Source organism: Pinus tabuliformis, chromosome J (genome assembly GCF_031772625.1).
Source record: "Pinus tabuliformis cultivar Carrire ecotype Pingquan chromosome J, CPIR1, whole genome shotgun sequence".
NCBI classification, from domain to species: domain Eukaryota; kingdom Viridiplantae; phylum Streptophyta; class Pinopsida; order Pinales; family Pinaceae; genus Pinus; species Pinus tabuliformis.
Genome location: NC_142295.1, coordinates 324,170,410 through 324,185,907, shown reverse-complemented (window position 1 = coordinate 324,185,907; position 15,498 = coordinate 324,170,410). Strand labels below are relative to the sequence as shown.

General features: G+C 38.0%; 1 protein-coding gene across 2 annotated transcripts in view; it reads left to right on the top strand.

Moving 5' to 3' along the window:
• Nucleotides 1-15,498, top strand: part of LOC149227062 (Prefoldin chaperone subunit family protein) — a 339,403-nt gene that overhangs the window by 134,541 nt on the left and 189,364 nt on the right. For both annotated transcript variants that reach the window (XM_089377683.1, XM_089377682.1), the window contains exons 6-8: nt 3,010-3,236; nt 3,350-3,499; nt 3,809-3,842. In XM_089377683.1, the coding sequence (XP_089233809.1) occupies nt 3,010-3,236; nt 3,350-3,499; nt 3,809-3,842 (411 nt within the window). The remainder of the gene's footprint in view (nt 1-3,009; nt 3,237-3,349; nt 3,500-3,808; nt 3,843-15,498) is intronic.

Here is a 15,498-nt window from a genome sequence, read left to right as displayed (position 1 = left end):
CTCAATATCAGTGCCACTCTCTGAAAGCTCTGAGAAGTACTCCCGGACTCCTGTCATGTGACGTGAAGCCCCACTGTCCACATACCAGATACCTGTAGATGCTCCGCTAATCGAGGGAAAAGCATGCTCCCTCTGAACCTGTGTGGCAGGTGATCCTGCACTAGAGGACTCACATGTAGTGAACGCAAACTCCCGGTCAAAACGACCTGCAAAGTCCTCAATCTCAGCTGACGCTGCCACATCCTGGGTCTTCCCCTTCTTCTTCTTCTTCTCCGGACACACAACTGCATAGTGTCCCATCTTCTGACAATTCCAACACTTCACTTTGGAATAGTCCTTTTGTGAGTTACCCTGTTTACCTTTACCTTTGCCTTTGCCTCCACCACCGCTTGTGGAAGCCTGCTTCTTCCCTTTGCCTTTCTTGCCTCCTGCCACCAGTGCTACGTCCTCATCCTGCTCAACTGGCTTGGCTGCCCCAAGCTGTCCTTTCCTGATCTCTGTCTGTATACAATCATCCCAAAACCTCTCCCATGTGGGAAGGGTCTCACGTGCACAAACCCCATCAGCAAAGTTCAACCATGAACGGGGGAGGCCATTCACTGCAATACGCACCAACTCAGTGGATGGAATGGCCTCTCCAATCGCTGCCAACTCATCTCTCACATTGGTGATCTTTGTGAGATATCCAGCTGCACTATCATTCCCCATCTTAATGTTCTTCAGCTTCTCCTTCAGGACCATCTTTCGGTTCTCATTGGTACTCTGGTAGAGATTGGACAATGCTGTCCACATCTCATGGGCATTGCTCTTTCCTCTCACATGAGGAATGCAATGGTCTTTGATTCCGTCTAGAATCAGCCTCTTACCCTTGTTGTTCTTTCTATTATAAGCTGCCAACTGAGTAGCATCAGTAGGCACAACAACAGGGTGCTGTGCTGTATGCACCATGATATCCCAGACTTCTGCCTCCTCAAAGATACTCTGCATTCTCTCCTTCCAAACGCTGTAATTTGTATGCCCATCCAACCTATCCTCCACCCTCAATCCCAATGACATCTTGCTGTCCTAAAACTGAAAAATAGCACTGCTGTGGTAAAGATAAAACTGCTGTTTATGAAAAATCAGCTTGCTGGAATTTTCTGAGTGAAAAAATCAGCAGCTGTATTTTTTTTCTTTTGCTGTCCCAAACTGCCCTTCAGCGCTCAAGCTTTGATACCATGTAAAATTTTCTGTTTCCCACCCCGGTTTTCAGTTTCACCTTATTTCTCCCATATAGTTAAATGCCCATTCCCATAGCCATACATTTAACAGACTGAAAAAAATAAATATTGCTGAAAACACAAATTCTGGAAATTTTTCAGAGTGCTGGAAATTGCAGAAATAAAAAATCAGCAATTAAAACAGCCATAAAAACACATTTAAACTCAGTGATTTTTGGTCAACTTGACCCTGGAAAAACCCCCTACAACTCTTGGGGAAAACCAGTTTGAGAGCTCTTCTTTATTTCTGGAAAATGCCTTTTACAGAGAAAATATTTTCAGCAAAAAAATCAGCAAAACAGAAATTTTCCAGCAAGCAAAACTTATCTGTTTTCAGCCCAAACGACAATCTGAAAACTGCTGGAAGAGCTGTACGGACCGTACGGATGTACGGACTGTACGGACGTACGGATGTACGGACCGTACGGACTGTACGGACTGTACGGACGGCCGTACGGACTTGTACGGACAGCCCTCGGGAAAAGTGCAGAAAATCGCCTCCTCGATATTCGTGCTGAAAAATAATTTTTTCCACTATTTTGCTCACAAAAACTGCCTTTTTCTGCTTGTTCTTTATGCTGTTCAGATTTGCTGAAATGCTGCCTTGGTGTGTGTGCCAAACTGCTGCCTCTTTCTCCTCCTTGTCCAGAAATCTCCCTTGCTCTCTTGCTCTCCTTCTCCCAATCTGCTCATGAAAGAATGAATGATCTTTTTCCTCCTTTTCCTCCCTTAACCCAACCCTAAATGACTTTTGGGTGATCCCTAAATCCAATGGCTGAAATAGATTTAGATCAATGGCTGAGATTAAATGCTCATTTAAATCTCACTTTCTATTTTTTAATTCACCCCACTTTAATAAAGACCCACTTAGTCATTTATTTCCAAAGTCACTTTTCCTTTCTAATTTTTCATTGACTTTATAAAGTCACTTTAAAATTAGACTTAGTAACTTTATCACTTAAAGTCACTTTCAAATTAGATTTAACTTTATAAAAATTATAAAGTTACTTTAGGAGAAAAATTAAATTCTTTTGGACACTTTTCCCTAGGCCAAAGATCAAAGCCTTAGGGAACCACCTGTCCTCCGGTACCAAATTTCAACAGTAACTACTATTACCTTACTACTATATTAAAGTATAAGAGAGTCAATATAGCTTCTGATTTTCCTTTCATTTCTATCACTGTCACTATTTTTGGAATTCAACATTGGCCGTGCCAGAGATAACCCAAAGAGTTGGTATCATGGCAGAGAAGCATACAAATATTGACAACCCTTTTAATCAGTGTAGCTCTTCTTGGGATCTGGTTAGTTTAGTCTGTATTGAGATTGATTTGGCAATTTTGCAGTTACTGTATCTTCCAGATACTTCCTGTAGTATCTTTGTGTCTGGCTCTATGATTGGCTACACTAGTTGTTAACTTTCTCTATAATATTTAGTGTTGGCATATTGCAGTTGACACTGCTGTCAACATAATTTGAGTCATGTGGTGTTTCTTTTGACGTCAAAGAGAATGCACTTTGAATCGAGCTTGGTTTTTCCAAATTTGAATTGCTTTATTCATATTCTCTGCTGCTAAATGTTATTTAAGGTGGGTAATAATGTAAAATCACAGACAAGTTGTTCAAAAACATGTTATTTGTTGCCTGTGCTCTATTTTTCATGCTTTAGATGTTTGCATAAATGAAAATTATTATGGAATTATTGACTTACTGATCCAACATATGTTATATCTACTTGATCATATACAGCCAAACTGGAGTCCGGTGTTCCAGTTACTGCAAAAGAAGTTGACAGCCATCACCCCAGAGATGATAGTGAATATGATCGCATCATGTCAAGGCTATCTGAACTGGAGCAGGAAGAAGATAAGGCTGAGGCTGAAAACAATAGTTCTAGCAGTGAGGAAAATGAAGATATAGCATCAGAATCTGGCAGAGAAGATGACACTGAAGAAGAGGAGAGTGAGGATGAGAAGGTAGCATTGTAAAATTCTATCACAACTACATTAAGGTGCAAGAGAAGAACAGCTATGCCCTTTCTCTGGATGAAAAACACGTATAAAACTAAAAACCATGTTGAATGCAACAGGTTGATATGCAACCAAATATTTCCGTGGAATATGGCAAGGAAAAACAAGAAGCTGTGAGGACTAATATGGAAGCATCAACAAGTAAGACTTCCTTTAAACCAGCCCCAAGAGACTGGACCGCAATAAGGAGTCCAACTGACATTTCAAAGGTGTACACTGTGCTTCAATTTATATTAGTTGAATGTCAATGGTGCTTTTATTTGGCTTATTTTTCACTATTTACTCGAAGCTAAGTTAAAGCTCCCTTAGTTTTAAATCTTCTTTGTATCATAGTTATACTCAGTTGTAAATAGTGTGCAATTCATGCCCGTGAAGGCTGTTATAATTTTGAACTTTTAAGTATGCATTTGAGTCTCATAGTATTCAGTTTCATGGTACTCTCTCTGGAGCTACTGATTAATATCTGACATGACATTGCCTTTGGCATTGATGTTCCTTCTGATTTGTTGAAATTGCAGTTTGAGGATTGGAAGACACAATCAAAGGAAAAAGGTTTGAATTTTTTGTTGGAATAGCTAAAATTCTTTATCCTTTTAGCTATTTTTAAATGCTAATGCTGATTTTCATGAGCTTTACCTGATCTGTCTTGTTACCTGGATTTTTTTTAGCAATAGAGGAATCATTCTGATAATGGACCCTATGGTTAGAAACTAACTACCACAACACTCAAAGAGGCATAAAGAAACATAATAAAAGTTTGCATAGAAACTCATGTCTACCTCTCTATTCTAGGTGAAATACTCCAACTAGGTCTGATTCTGGGTGTTCACATTTAAAGGCTAAGATGCCAGCCATATTTAGCTGTCTTAAAAGGCCCATAGCTCAATTCTCTAGGTCTTAGCAAATTGAACTGATAATTGGCTTCAGAGGCACTTGAATAGTATTGTTTTGTTTGGTGATCATTTAGATCGATGTTATCAGAACCAGACTGGTCATCGAACTGGTCGACCCCAAAAATTTGCACTGGAAAAAAACCTGACTAGAAAACCAGTTGATCAAAAAATACATAAAATATTCAAATTTTGAAAAAAAAAACATATATACTCATGTGCATCCATATGAATCCAAACTATTATACAAAAATATGCAAAGTTTCTCATATCTATATCAAGTAAGGGTGCATATAACCAAAATAGCATCAAATGCAATCCATCTCTGAACCAAAAATACATCAACAAAGAGGCTCTAAATGGCATCTAGAGTCCAAAAAAAATCATGCTACAACAAATAAGTTCATATCATCAAAATCATTGCCTATATTGGGATGCTCATAATCAATATCACTCTCTAAGCTTTAAAATAAGATAGAAATAAATTTAACATGCCAAATCAGTGATTTTTCTTGAGTGAAGGGTACATTTTTACTAAGGTCATGATAGAGGATTTCAACATGTAGAAAATGGTAGGTCCAACCTGATTTCAGTTATAGAAATCAGATCAGTTTAATGCCCAACCCGACATAGATTTATGCTGCTGTTTTTAAACATGAATATTTGCTAAAGCATGAAAAGTATAAGTCTACTATACTCTTTCATTTTCATGAGAATAAATGCAATAGTCACAAATTTAACATAGTGATTTTTGGTCCAAAGACCTTGGAAAAACCCTGAAAGGAAAACCAGTGAGAGAAATATTTTTATTTCTTATTAGAGAAATTTACAACATTAAATTGTTGAAAAATGTAACTAGGTTCGGTCTTCATAAAATGTATTTGTAAAAAGAATTTTTATTATTGTTACAATGACTTATTAAGGCATAGGTTTCATGCTTGGGTCATCATTTTATTAGTTAAAGTCCCCATTGAGGACTCCTAGGATTAATAAAGAGTCAATAGAGTTATTGTATATTTTATGACACCCTTCTTGGGCTTTCAAACGGTGTAAAAATAATTATTTTTGAGTCAAAAATAAATTATGTAACCTCCACACCAAGTTGGCCTCAAGGAAGGCAATTCGACCTCATTGAAAGGCTATATATACAAGGCAGTTTGACTTCATTTGAGCATCTCACTCTCTCAAGCATAGTTTGATCTTTGGAAGCTGGAAGCTGGGAAGAAGTGCAAATTTGAAGGAAGGGTCCAAAAAGAGTGCGAGTTTGGTCTAGGTGAAGGAGGAGAAGAAAATTGAAAGTTTGGTGCCTCTCTCTCTCGTGCATGGGCTCATTTAGGAGATCGAAGTCTCCTAGTCTAGGTCGAAGTTGTTGCTGATGCTGGAAGCACCAAGTCGAAGTTCTAGGGTCGAAGTGCTACTGCTGCCAGGTTGAAGGTTGGATCGAAGAAGGAGAGGCTGGTTTGGTGTGGAGGAGGTGTTTGTCTAGGTAGAAGAGTCTTGTGTTTTTGTGATCTTCATGCACACATAATTTGGTCATTGCTTGATGAAAAAGATATTATAACAAATAAGTAAAAAAAGCCAACATAATTCACAAGTAATTATCAAGAAAGAGAAATCTAACCCTAATTCTACTAGCATTGATTTCTCAACATAAATGACAACTTTAATTTCTACTTATCTCCCTTGAAATTCATGCACTGAATTTCCTTGGAGAATTTTCTGTAGCCTCTCTTTTAATTTCCTGTCTGCCTCGAGTTTTGTGCTCTTCCCACACAAAAATTCATGCTGGCTGTCTTGAAATCCCACTGTCCCTCAAATTTTATGACTATCATACTGTAATAAATATGGCCCAAACCCTTGAATTTCGAGCCAGTCCTGACAGCAAGAAATGTCTGTCAGTCCCTAGATCTTTTGTGCCTGTTCTCTGCAATAAATGCAGCCCAGACTGCCTTGAAAATTGTATTGGTGCTCAGGCAAATAACTAGGAAGATGCCTTGGGAATTGAGCCTCCTATCCTTAGACTGTGTGCTGATTTCCTTGCTGCTGTACTTTGTACTCTGTCCTTTCTCTGCTGTACAGTCCTTTCTCCTCTAACTTTGCTCTCTTAGCCTCTTTTGCTTCTCTTCTCCAACTCATGAATAAATGTTCAAATGGTGCTTCTTCACTTTCTTTTTTCCATTTTGTTCTTTCATTAAGATCTAATGGCTGAGATTAGATCTTAGCCATTTATATCAAGGGTGGAGATCTAATCTCTCATTAACCCATGAGACACCTTTTCCCCTTAGTCCCTTTTTCATTAATTACTCAAAAGGTACCTTGTGACTTTATGTTTATAAAGTCACTTTATGACTTTATTTTTCTTAAGGTCACTTTATGACTTATAAACTCACTTCAACTTTATTTCCCATAAAGTTAAGTAAAGGGGTTCACATTAGGACACTCTTTCCTAGGTTAGACACCAAGCCTTAGGAACACTTGTCCATGGTACTGCTTTTCTAACATAACAATCAATGCCATCAACATCGAGGTACATAGATGACTCGGTGATCTTGATTAAATGCTAGCTCCATACCCTTATACATGACAGAATCCAATGGAAATATTGCAATCTTGCCAATCTTGAAATCCTGAAAATTGTTAAGTCTGCTGAATTTTGAATGGTATCTAAAATTCTACTTTCTCCTTATGAAATCCGATGAGGATGGAACCACTCTCATGCATTCTGAAACAATTAACAGTAATGTTAAAAATTTAAGTAAAAGAATGAAAATGAAAGATAAAGGAAAAAGTCACTACCAGCACGTTTGGTGAAAAAAGGCCGGTTCAGGGCAACCAGTTTTGCCTCCAAACCAGTCGGAGTGGCTGGTTCCATCGGTTCCAATCACACTGATTTAGATCAGATTTCACCTGAGTTTCCTACTGACTTGGGTTGAACTGCTCTTGGGTATTGGTTTCCCATTTTAAATATTTTCCTTGGAACTTATGCTTTGTACATAGATCAAGATGTCTTTTTGTGGTCAGGTAAACCCCTTTCAACTGGATAGGGCGCATAAGTAACAATATTATCTTTACAATAAAATGCCTCATCTTGAAAGACTGCATTAGCACATGGTGATGGAACCTTTAACAACACCTCTGCATTAGCACAGAACCATTGTGTGTTTCCTTGACATGACTTCCCACATTGGAAAGACTTGGTCAATCATGTTATCCCGAGGAGTACACTTGTTGGGTATAGAACCTGGGTCATCATTGTGGCAAGTGCCCCAGGATGCTGCTGGATCACAAGCAGATGGACATGTAAAAGCTATTGAAAATGTTTCATTCTAAACACCAAAGCTCACTAAGGTTATGTTAATTGATGAATAATTAATTTACCTGAATGTTCTGGGTGCACCATATTCCTTAGGACCCTTTCACAAAGCATGCTAAATTAAATTTTGGACAAGTTATTTAACAACATGAGATTTTGTTAGTGATCTCTGTTAAAGCCAAAACACTTGAATCAGAAATCAAGTGATTACCAGTTTCTTAAAGTAGTTTGTGATCTACTTTAGGAAAATCTAATTTGCTTCCGCAGTACATCGTGAAAATGTTATTTTGCTTCACTATTAGTTAATTCATCTTGCTTCACTATATAATACTTCAAGAAATCTAATCCGCTTCACTTACCTACATTCCTCTTTTCCTTGGGAAAAAGTTGAGTCCTATATTTTGAAATTATAAAATGACATCATGTACAATCTAAAGTTATCTTCTGACCTAGGCTAGAAAGTTGACTTGTGAGGTTGTGTTCCATAAGGGAACTCCCTAATATGCTTTATAATAACATCACCTCTAACAGCCTTTTGGATTGCTAGTTCATCCAATAGCCTGTGAAAAACCATTCTCGTAGAAGTATTTTTTACTACATTCAAAGGTAAAATTACATCTATTTTACTGTAGAAGAGAGAGAATTTCCAATCTAAGTGTAGACCAAAAATGCTGAAAAGCTGCATAACACAAGGCTGAATCTCCATGGACTGCACTTCAATGGGAGGAGAAGATAAGATAAGATAAGATAAGATAAGATAATTTTATTAATATCTACAAGTGACCAAGGAATAGATTAGTGGGACTAGAAAATACATTCAATCAACATTGGACTATGAATGTGCCAAGAGCACTCCTAAATGCTAAAATATGAAAAGGAGTACATGAGAAAGGGTGAACTGAAAGAATAAATCCTAGAAAGAGAGGAAATTCTACTCAATGTCGAAGATAGAGATATAGCTAGATATATACGGCATACAAACATCCCTATTATTATTTATCATTGTGAAGGAGTTGATTGTAATGCTCTAAATAATTTAAACAGCTATTTACTCTAAACAGAATATGAAATCTTCATGAACCTGCGTTAAAATTTAACCAAAATTCATATATCAAATTAATTGATTTGATGAGAAGTACCTACCTGGGTTCTTGCGGATGAAGAGGCTTCAGAATTGCTCCAGCGTTCGCTCCTGTTACCAAAAGACCATAACCTCCCAGCCAAACTGAGTACAACCTAGGTACTCAGTCCAGAATGCTTCTCAATTGCTGCAATCTGTTTCCCCTGTGCCCAAAAACTTCAGAACAAACAAGGCTCAGTCCTTACTGTCGATAACTTCATGTTACAAATTTTCCTCCTCTCAACTGTACTTCCTCCAACCACCCCCTGATCATTCTTTTTCCCCCTTCTCTCAAGATAACCTTCCTTCTTTTAAGTCTCCGTTCACCGCCTCCCTCCATCTCCGTGTCCTAATTTTGATACGTGTTAATTTTATAAAACAAAATCTTATTTGATTTGGTGATTTTATTCAAATATGTAAATTTGATTTGATAAAGTTTATTTATTATTTTAATGAATTAATTTAATTTATAATTTTAATTAATTAATTTTATTAATTTCATAAATTTTAATTTACAAATTAAAATTTAATATTAAAACTAACATTTTCTGTTCTTTTGAGGGTTTATCATATATATAGTGCGTTACATACGGGTCCATGCATACATAGCTATCGTATGGAGGTCTCGTATGTATGATAATACTTATATTTTATTTATAGCTATAGGTGGGTCATTACATTGATGTAAAGCTTGATGATATCTCGAGGACCTCCCTAGGCTGAGAGGACATGGTTGGGTGATCCTAAGAAGATCTTGAGAGTAGTGCATTGAAACTTTCCTAGATTCGAGGTTGAAAGGGCTTTTGGATGGGTGATCCTAAGAGTAGTGTGTTGAAACTCTTCTAGCATTTGAGGCCAAAGAAAGACATTTGGTAATGGGACAAATCATCTACATATAGTACAAGAATGAGTGTCAGAAATATGTTGTCAATGATGGCAAAGGCAAAATATGATGGCAAAGGCAGATGGTTGCAAGCAGAATGGTCAAGGAACAAGATCAGCTCAAGTATGGCAAAGGCTTTGATGGGTGCAAGAAGATTGATAAAGGCACAAAGATTTTGAAGCCATTTCCAGTTAAGATCATCTCAAGTGCTTTTAGAAAGGTACTTAGATGGATAGATGTTAAAATTGGCAACTAGGGGCAAACTCCATGTGGGTCATCTTATTTATGGCAACTGACATTTTTATTGGATCCCTCTCATCGAGAGGTGTATGATTGATCTTAAGATCATCCGATTCCGATAAGTATTTATGAAGATATGAATTTATTTATGTTATAAAAAAAATTGTCAAGTCGGCCAGCAACTTGAGTAGGCTTAGAAGCCCAATAGACATGTCTATTCATCATCTACGTTTTAATATAAATAGGAGAGGGCTTGAAGTCATTTGGACACACACATCCTCTTCATGTGATCTCCTCCTCTCCATGTCTTTGGGATTTTGGTGAAGGAGAGACACAAAAGAGCATACGTTGGTCTAGCATGAAGCCCTAACCGCAGATGATGCCCTAGATGATCCAACGCAGTTCTTGAAGACATAATATATGCTGTTCTTGAAGACATTTATACGCAGGGCAGAGAGACTCCTTACACGAAGTTCATGAAGACATTCATACGCAGTCATGGTGACATTTTATACGCTGTTCATGTGATACCTTTATACGCTGTTCATATGACACTTTATACACTGTCCAAACAGCCCTAAACGCAGTCATTAATGGAGGCACTTATACGCTGTCCAAACAGCCCTAAACGCAGTCATTAATGGAGCCACTTATACGTTGTCCAAACAGTCCTAAACGCAGTCATTAATGGAGGCACTTATACGCTGTCCAAACAGCCCTGTCAATAGAGACGCCTAATGCGCAGTTTTGTTGTAGGTGACAGCGTGGATAAACGTTGTTACATATTACAGACTTAAGTATAGATTCATGGTGACTAAAGTGCTGTCATACCTTAGACAACATGGATTTGACAAGTGGTGCAGCCTCAAGGATAAGCTATTCAAGGGGCAAGAGGGTTGCACTAACAGTGCTGGAACCTCTCTTGGATCAATGAGAACAACTCAGTGATATTTTGGTACAGCATTGAGATGATGGGCATGTTAGTAAAGGGCAGTATGATCAGTGATGAGACTGCATAATGATGTAAAGGGCAGCATGATCAGTAAGGCTACATAATGATGTAAAGGGCAGCATGATCAGTAAGACTACATAATAATGTAAAGGGCAACATGATTAGTGATGAGACTGCATAATGATGTAAAGGACAACATGATCAGTAAGACTACATGATGATGTAAAGGGCAGCATGATCAGTAATGAGACAACAAGATGCAACATAATGGGCATGGTAAGTAAGGAGCAGCATGATGATGAACAGGGCTGCATGATGATGGAAGATGCAACATAATGGGCAGCATGATGATGAGAGCAGATGAGAGCAGCTCAGTCATCAAGGTCCAACACTGTGATGGTACAGCATGGTGCTACACGGTAAGGTGCAGCAAATGGACGAAATGCAACACTACTATAGGTGAAGCCGTCATCTTGGAGAATTAGTGGAAGCAGAATGTCTTCAACTGATCTCATGTATCATCGTTATAGGAGATGATCTATGCTCAGATCTAGATAAGTCAAAGTGTTGACTTCTGTTGTAAATGTACTATCTCTCTCTCTCTGCTGAACTTTGAAGAACATAAAAGAAGAATTGATCAAGTGTTTCCCCACATTGGGGTTTGTCCCTGGCTAGCGCCACATCTTGTGTTCTCTTGTCTTGGCTTGTCTTCTGCGATTTATATTTATGTTCTATCTGCAGTTTACTTTAATGCTGATGTGATTGCTAATCTGGAAAAGATATTGAGCTGACTGTGAAAATTGAAATAAATTGCTCTAGCATAGAACATACCTAAAATTAACAACTCTAAAAGAGCTTTCCAGTGGTATATAAAAGTTTGCAAATAGCCTCCTGGAGCATAAGTTATTGTTAGTCAAAGGTGCCAAGGCATAAAATCAAAGGTTGCAACTAAATATGGTGGTAGAGTCAATTTAGTGTTAGTTTTGGTGTTTTTCCAAAGTCAGCGGAATGGTTGGGCGCAACATAAATGTGGGCAACATAGGTGACAGGGTATTGAGGTAAGTCGGAAAGGACAGAGGGATAGAGAGTACAAGACGTGGACGCACAGGTGGAGACACGTGTGGATGATGACGTCAACATGACGTGGCCCAATCAGAGCTTGACACATGGCATGTAGATTCAACATTTTTAAGTATCTAAGTGGGCCAAATCCGAGCGACACGTGGCACCATTGAGACGCTGCCACATGGCACAAATGACGAAAGAATGATGTGGCATCTAGGCCAGAGGTCGTGTTTGGTGAAATTTTTCTATGTAATTGATTTTTGCAAAAATACAAAGAAATATAGTTGGAGGTCAAGACTCTGGACGAGTCGGTTCTTCAAACGGTTGGATGCAATTACCCATGCACAACAGGGAGTACAGGCCGATCTTCGTCGTCTCGACCTGCGTTGAAATTCGCTTCAGGGTCAAAATTGGAAAGTTCCAATCGAGAGTCAAGTAATTGGCTGGGAAAGAAAAAATTGATAGCGCTCTGACCTCATTCAATGCCCGACATAGTAGCAGCTTGGTCACAACTCCAAGTCACATGGTGAAAGTGCTAAAGAACAAGCGCTCCAGGAGTCAGCGAAGGACCCCAGTAGTTGGAGAATTTTTAGCAACAACATGGACAAAGTTGGTGGTATATTTGATGATTTTGCCAAATCTGGCGGTATGCCAAATTTATAAAAGTTATGCTAAAACTTGTAAAAGTTCAAGAATTGCAAATTTGGACAATTTAACTTAGGTTTTCTTAAAGAAATAGGAGAGAAGAGTTAGAAGACTTAAAGACCACATTTAGAGGACTTGGCATAAGTGGTAGATAAGCAAAAACAAATATTCATGCAAGAAAAAGAGATGAAATAAGTAAAAGTTCAATAACTAAAATTATCATCTCAAATTCTATATAAGCGGAAGCGAATTTGCAAGAAAAAAGAGATGCGTGTGAAAAAAAAAGGGATATGTGTATGGTGGTTTGATTAGTAATTAGAGATTGTTGAAGGTGATTTTATGGTGTTTGGGGTGAGTAATTGAGGTCATTTTATTTGTTTGATGAAAGGAAGTGGCCTTCATGATTTGAGTTTGAAAATGGTATGAAAGATGAATCAAGGAGGTAGCTGATAGACTAGGGGTTGTATCTCCTTTCAGTGGTAGTTGATAAACTAGGGGTTGTAGCTCCTTTCATTTGTAGTTGATAAATTAGGGAGTAGTAACTTCCTTTTGGTTGCAGCTAGAGAACTTTGTAACAACAAGTAGAAGCTTTCCTTTGTGAATTAAATTGAAGAAAAAGTTTGAAGAATCTATGTGTGATATTTTGTGCTTCTTATGTTGATTCTTGTGATGCTGATATGAATTGTTGCTAAAGTATTTATTGGTGTCCTAGTATTCTTTACTAGTGAAAGAAAATTTTAAAATTCCTAAAATATTTATTCACCCCTCTCTCAGTATTGTCCGGGTTTCTAACAATGAGTGGATCGTCACCAACCACAATGAAGAAATAATTCATACTTATGATGCATCTATGGTGATTGTACGTAATGATTGTTGATTTTCACTCGATTTTAAGAGGGTTTTGTGAGGTGGTTTCATCACAACAGCAAAGACCTCTTAAGAGATGGTGATCCTCTTTTTCAGCAACATTGCAGAGGTTGTTTTACCCATTCTAAATAGATAGTATGACCTTGTTGATGCAATGTTGCCTCTCTGGAGCAAAATGTTGAACTCGATCACCCCACATGATGCTTGACTTTCAGGTACCCCCAAATGCTGAAACATTGAGCCGATGAATCTTGGCATTGGAGATATTGATGCTTTTCCTAGTGGACCCAAGATGTCCCCATGCTGGCCTTAACACTGTTTGATGGGCATTACTTTTTTTAGAGCCTGAATGATGATGGTCATCCTTGGGATGACAGGGGAGGGCTTGCACATCACTTTGGAGCCCCAACGCTTGAGTTGGAGAGCTCCGCATCACTCGTCTTGTCTTTTAGAGGGTGACATTGGGCACCATGGAGACGATGTCTTGGTATAGAGGGACTTTAGAGGCATGATCATGATCTAGGAGCTACATGTTGGAGTGCAGAGCACTTGTTAGCCCACTTGACAATTACTTGTGGCATCTAGAGCTCATTTGGAGGATGATTTCATAGTGGAGGAGGCATTTTCTCCCACACTTGTGGGATTTTTGGTGTCTTTTGTTATATTTTTGAGCTATGAGGTTGGCTTGTAGCCTCTTTCCTGTAGAATAATTAGAGTAAACTTGTAATTAGGGATTTTTACTTGTATTATTGTAGAAATGAGTGGGATGAGTCTCATATAAATAGACTCCCCTCATTTCATTTGTTGATCATCACACTTACATTATTTTCCTCTATAAGAGAGTGCAAGCTAGTCCTTTTCGCTACCATGGGCATTTGTTGATCTTTATTGGTGTGGCTTTCTTGTGGATGTGATTTTGCATGGAGATGTTATTTTGGGATTGAAAGAAGTGCCTTTTGTGGAGAGTTTTGTAATTTTATTGTCTTATCGTTGATATTTTGCATGTTGAATGTTTAAAGTAGGGTTTCTATTGTGCCATATTACTAAATGTTGGGTTTTTGTTGAAATGTTGCTATGTTATTATGGTAAATTTGTTATCTATAGGGCCCCGAGGCACGCTTTTTGTCTTCTGCACTCTTGGCCTAATCCATGCACCCTCACTTCACCACTTGAGACATATCTCAAGCCATATGCAATTGTACCACGAAGGTTCCTCAACACATGCTTCGCTGCATGACTTGGCTCAACCATAAACTAGCTAGCCTTCTTCATTGGATCCATCAACATAACTGCTTTCTGGTCACCTTGACTAGGTGCTCCCTCTAACACTGAAGCAAATGCTCGTGTGGGAATCCTAGTTGCCCCCTCTGCCATTGTTGCTCCCTCTGTCATTGAAGCATATCCGAATGTTTGACCTGGTCCATGTTGACCACACTTTGTCAATAGTCCAAGAAGCAGAGTACAAAGCCGTAGACAAATTTTTTCAAAGATCAAAGTCATCATTCAACATTAATGTTGTCATTGTAAAACCAAGTTCTACAAGTTTATTGTAAATGATTCTAGTATGACCATTAAGCCATGTAATAACACCTAGGTAAGCCTATGATTCTTCTCAAAGGGTTTCATCCCAGGGAGTTTTTTAACCTCCCCAAATTATGTGTGTTTGTAAAGATAGATAATTGGCAGAGTTTTTCTCCCAGTTATAACCCCAAAGCTAGGGTGTAATTCTTTGGCAAGGTCTTAGGCGAGTCTTAGTGTTTATCGATTCTATTCGTATTTTCATACTAGATCATATTGTGTCGCAGAATTGGGTAGTGTCTTGAGGGTCTATGTCTAAATGTGTATTTCCCTTCTAAGGGTTGAATTAAATTGTAATATCTTGATGTAAAAAATATTTTAGTGCATAGTTACTCATAGTTAGACACCATGGCTAAAGTATTTGAGGGTGGAAAAAATAATTAATCCCCTCTAGAGTCAATTAATTAATTTTTCTAGCAAAATTAAATTAAAATCCTAAGCCAAAAAATTAATTAATTTTGAATCAAAAAATAATTTGAGAGAAAATAAATTCTCTCCAAGTGGAAAATAATAAAAAAATTTGTGAGTCAAAAAATAATTAATTTTTGGAGGTCCTCCGCCAAGGGAAAAAAAAATATGACCCTTGGACCTTGGTGGTTAAGTCAAAGTGAAATTTTTGAGGATATTAGTCCAAAATATTTTTTTTTGGATTAAT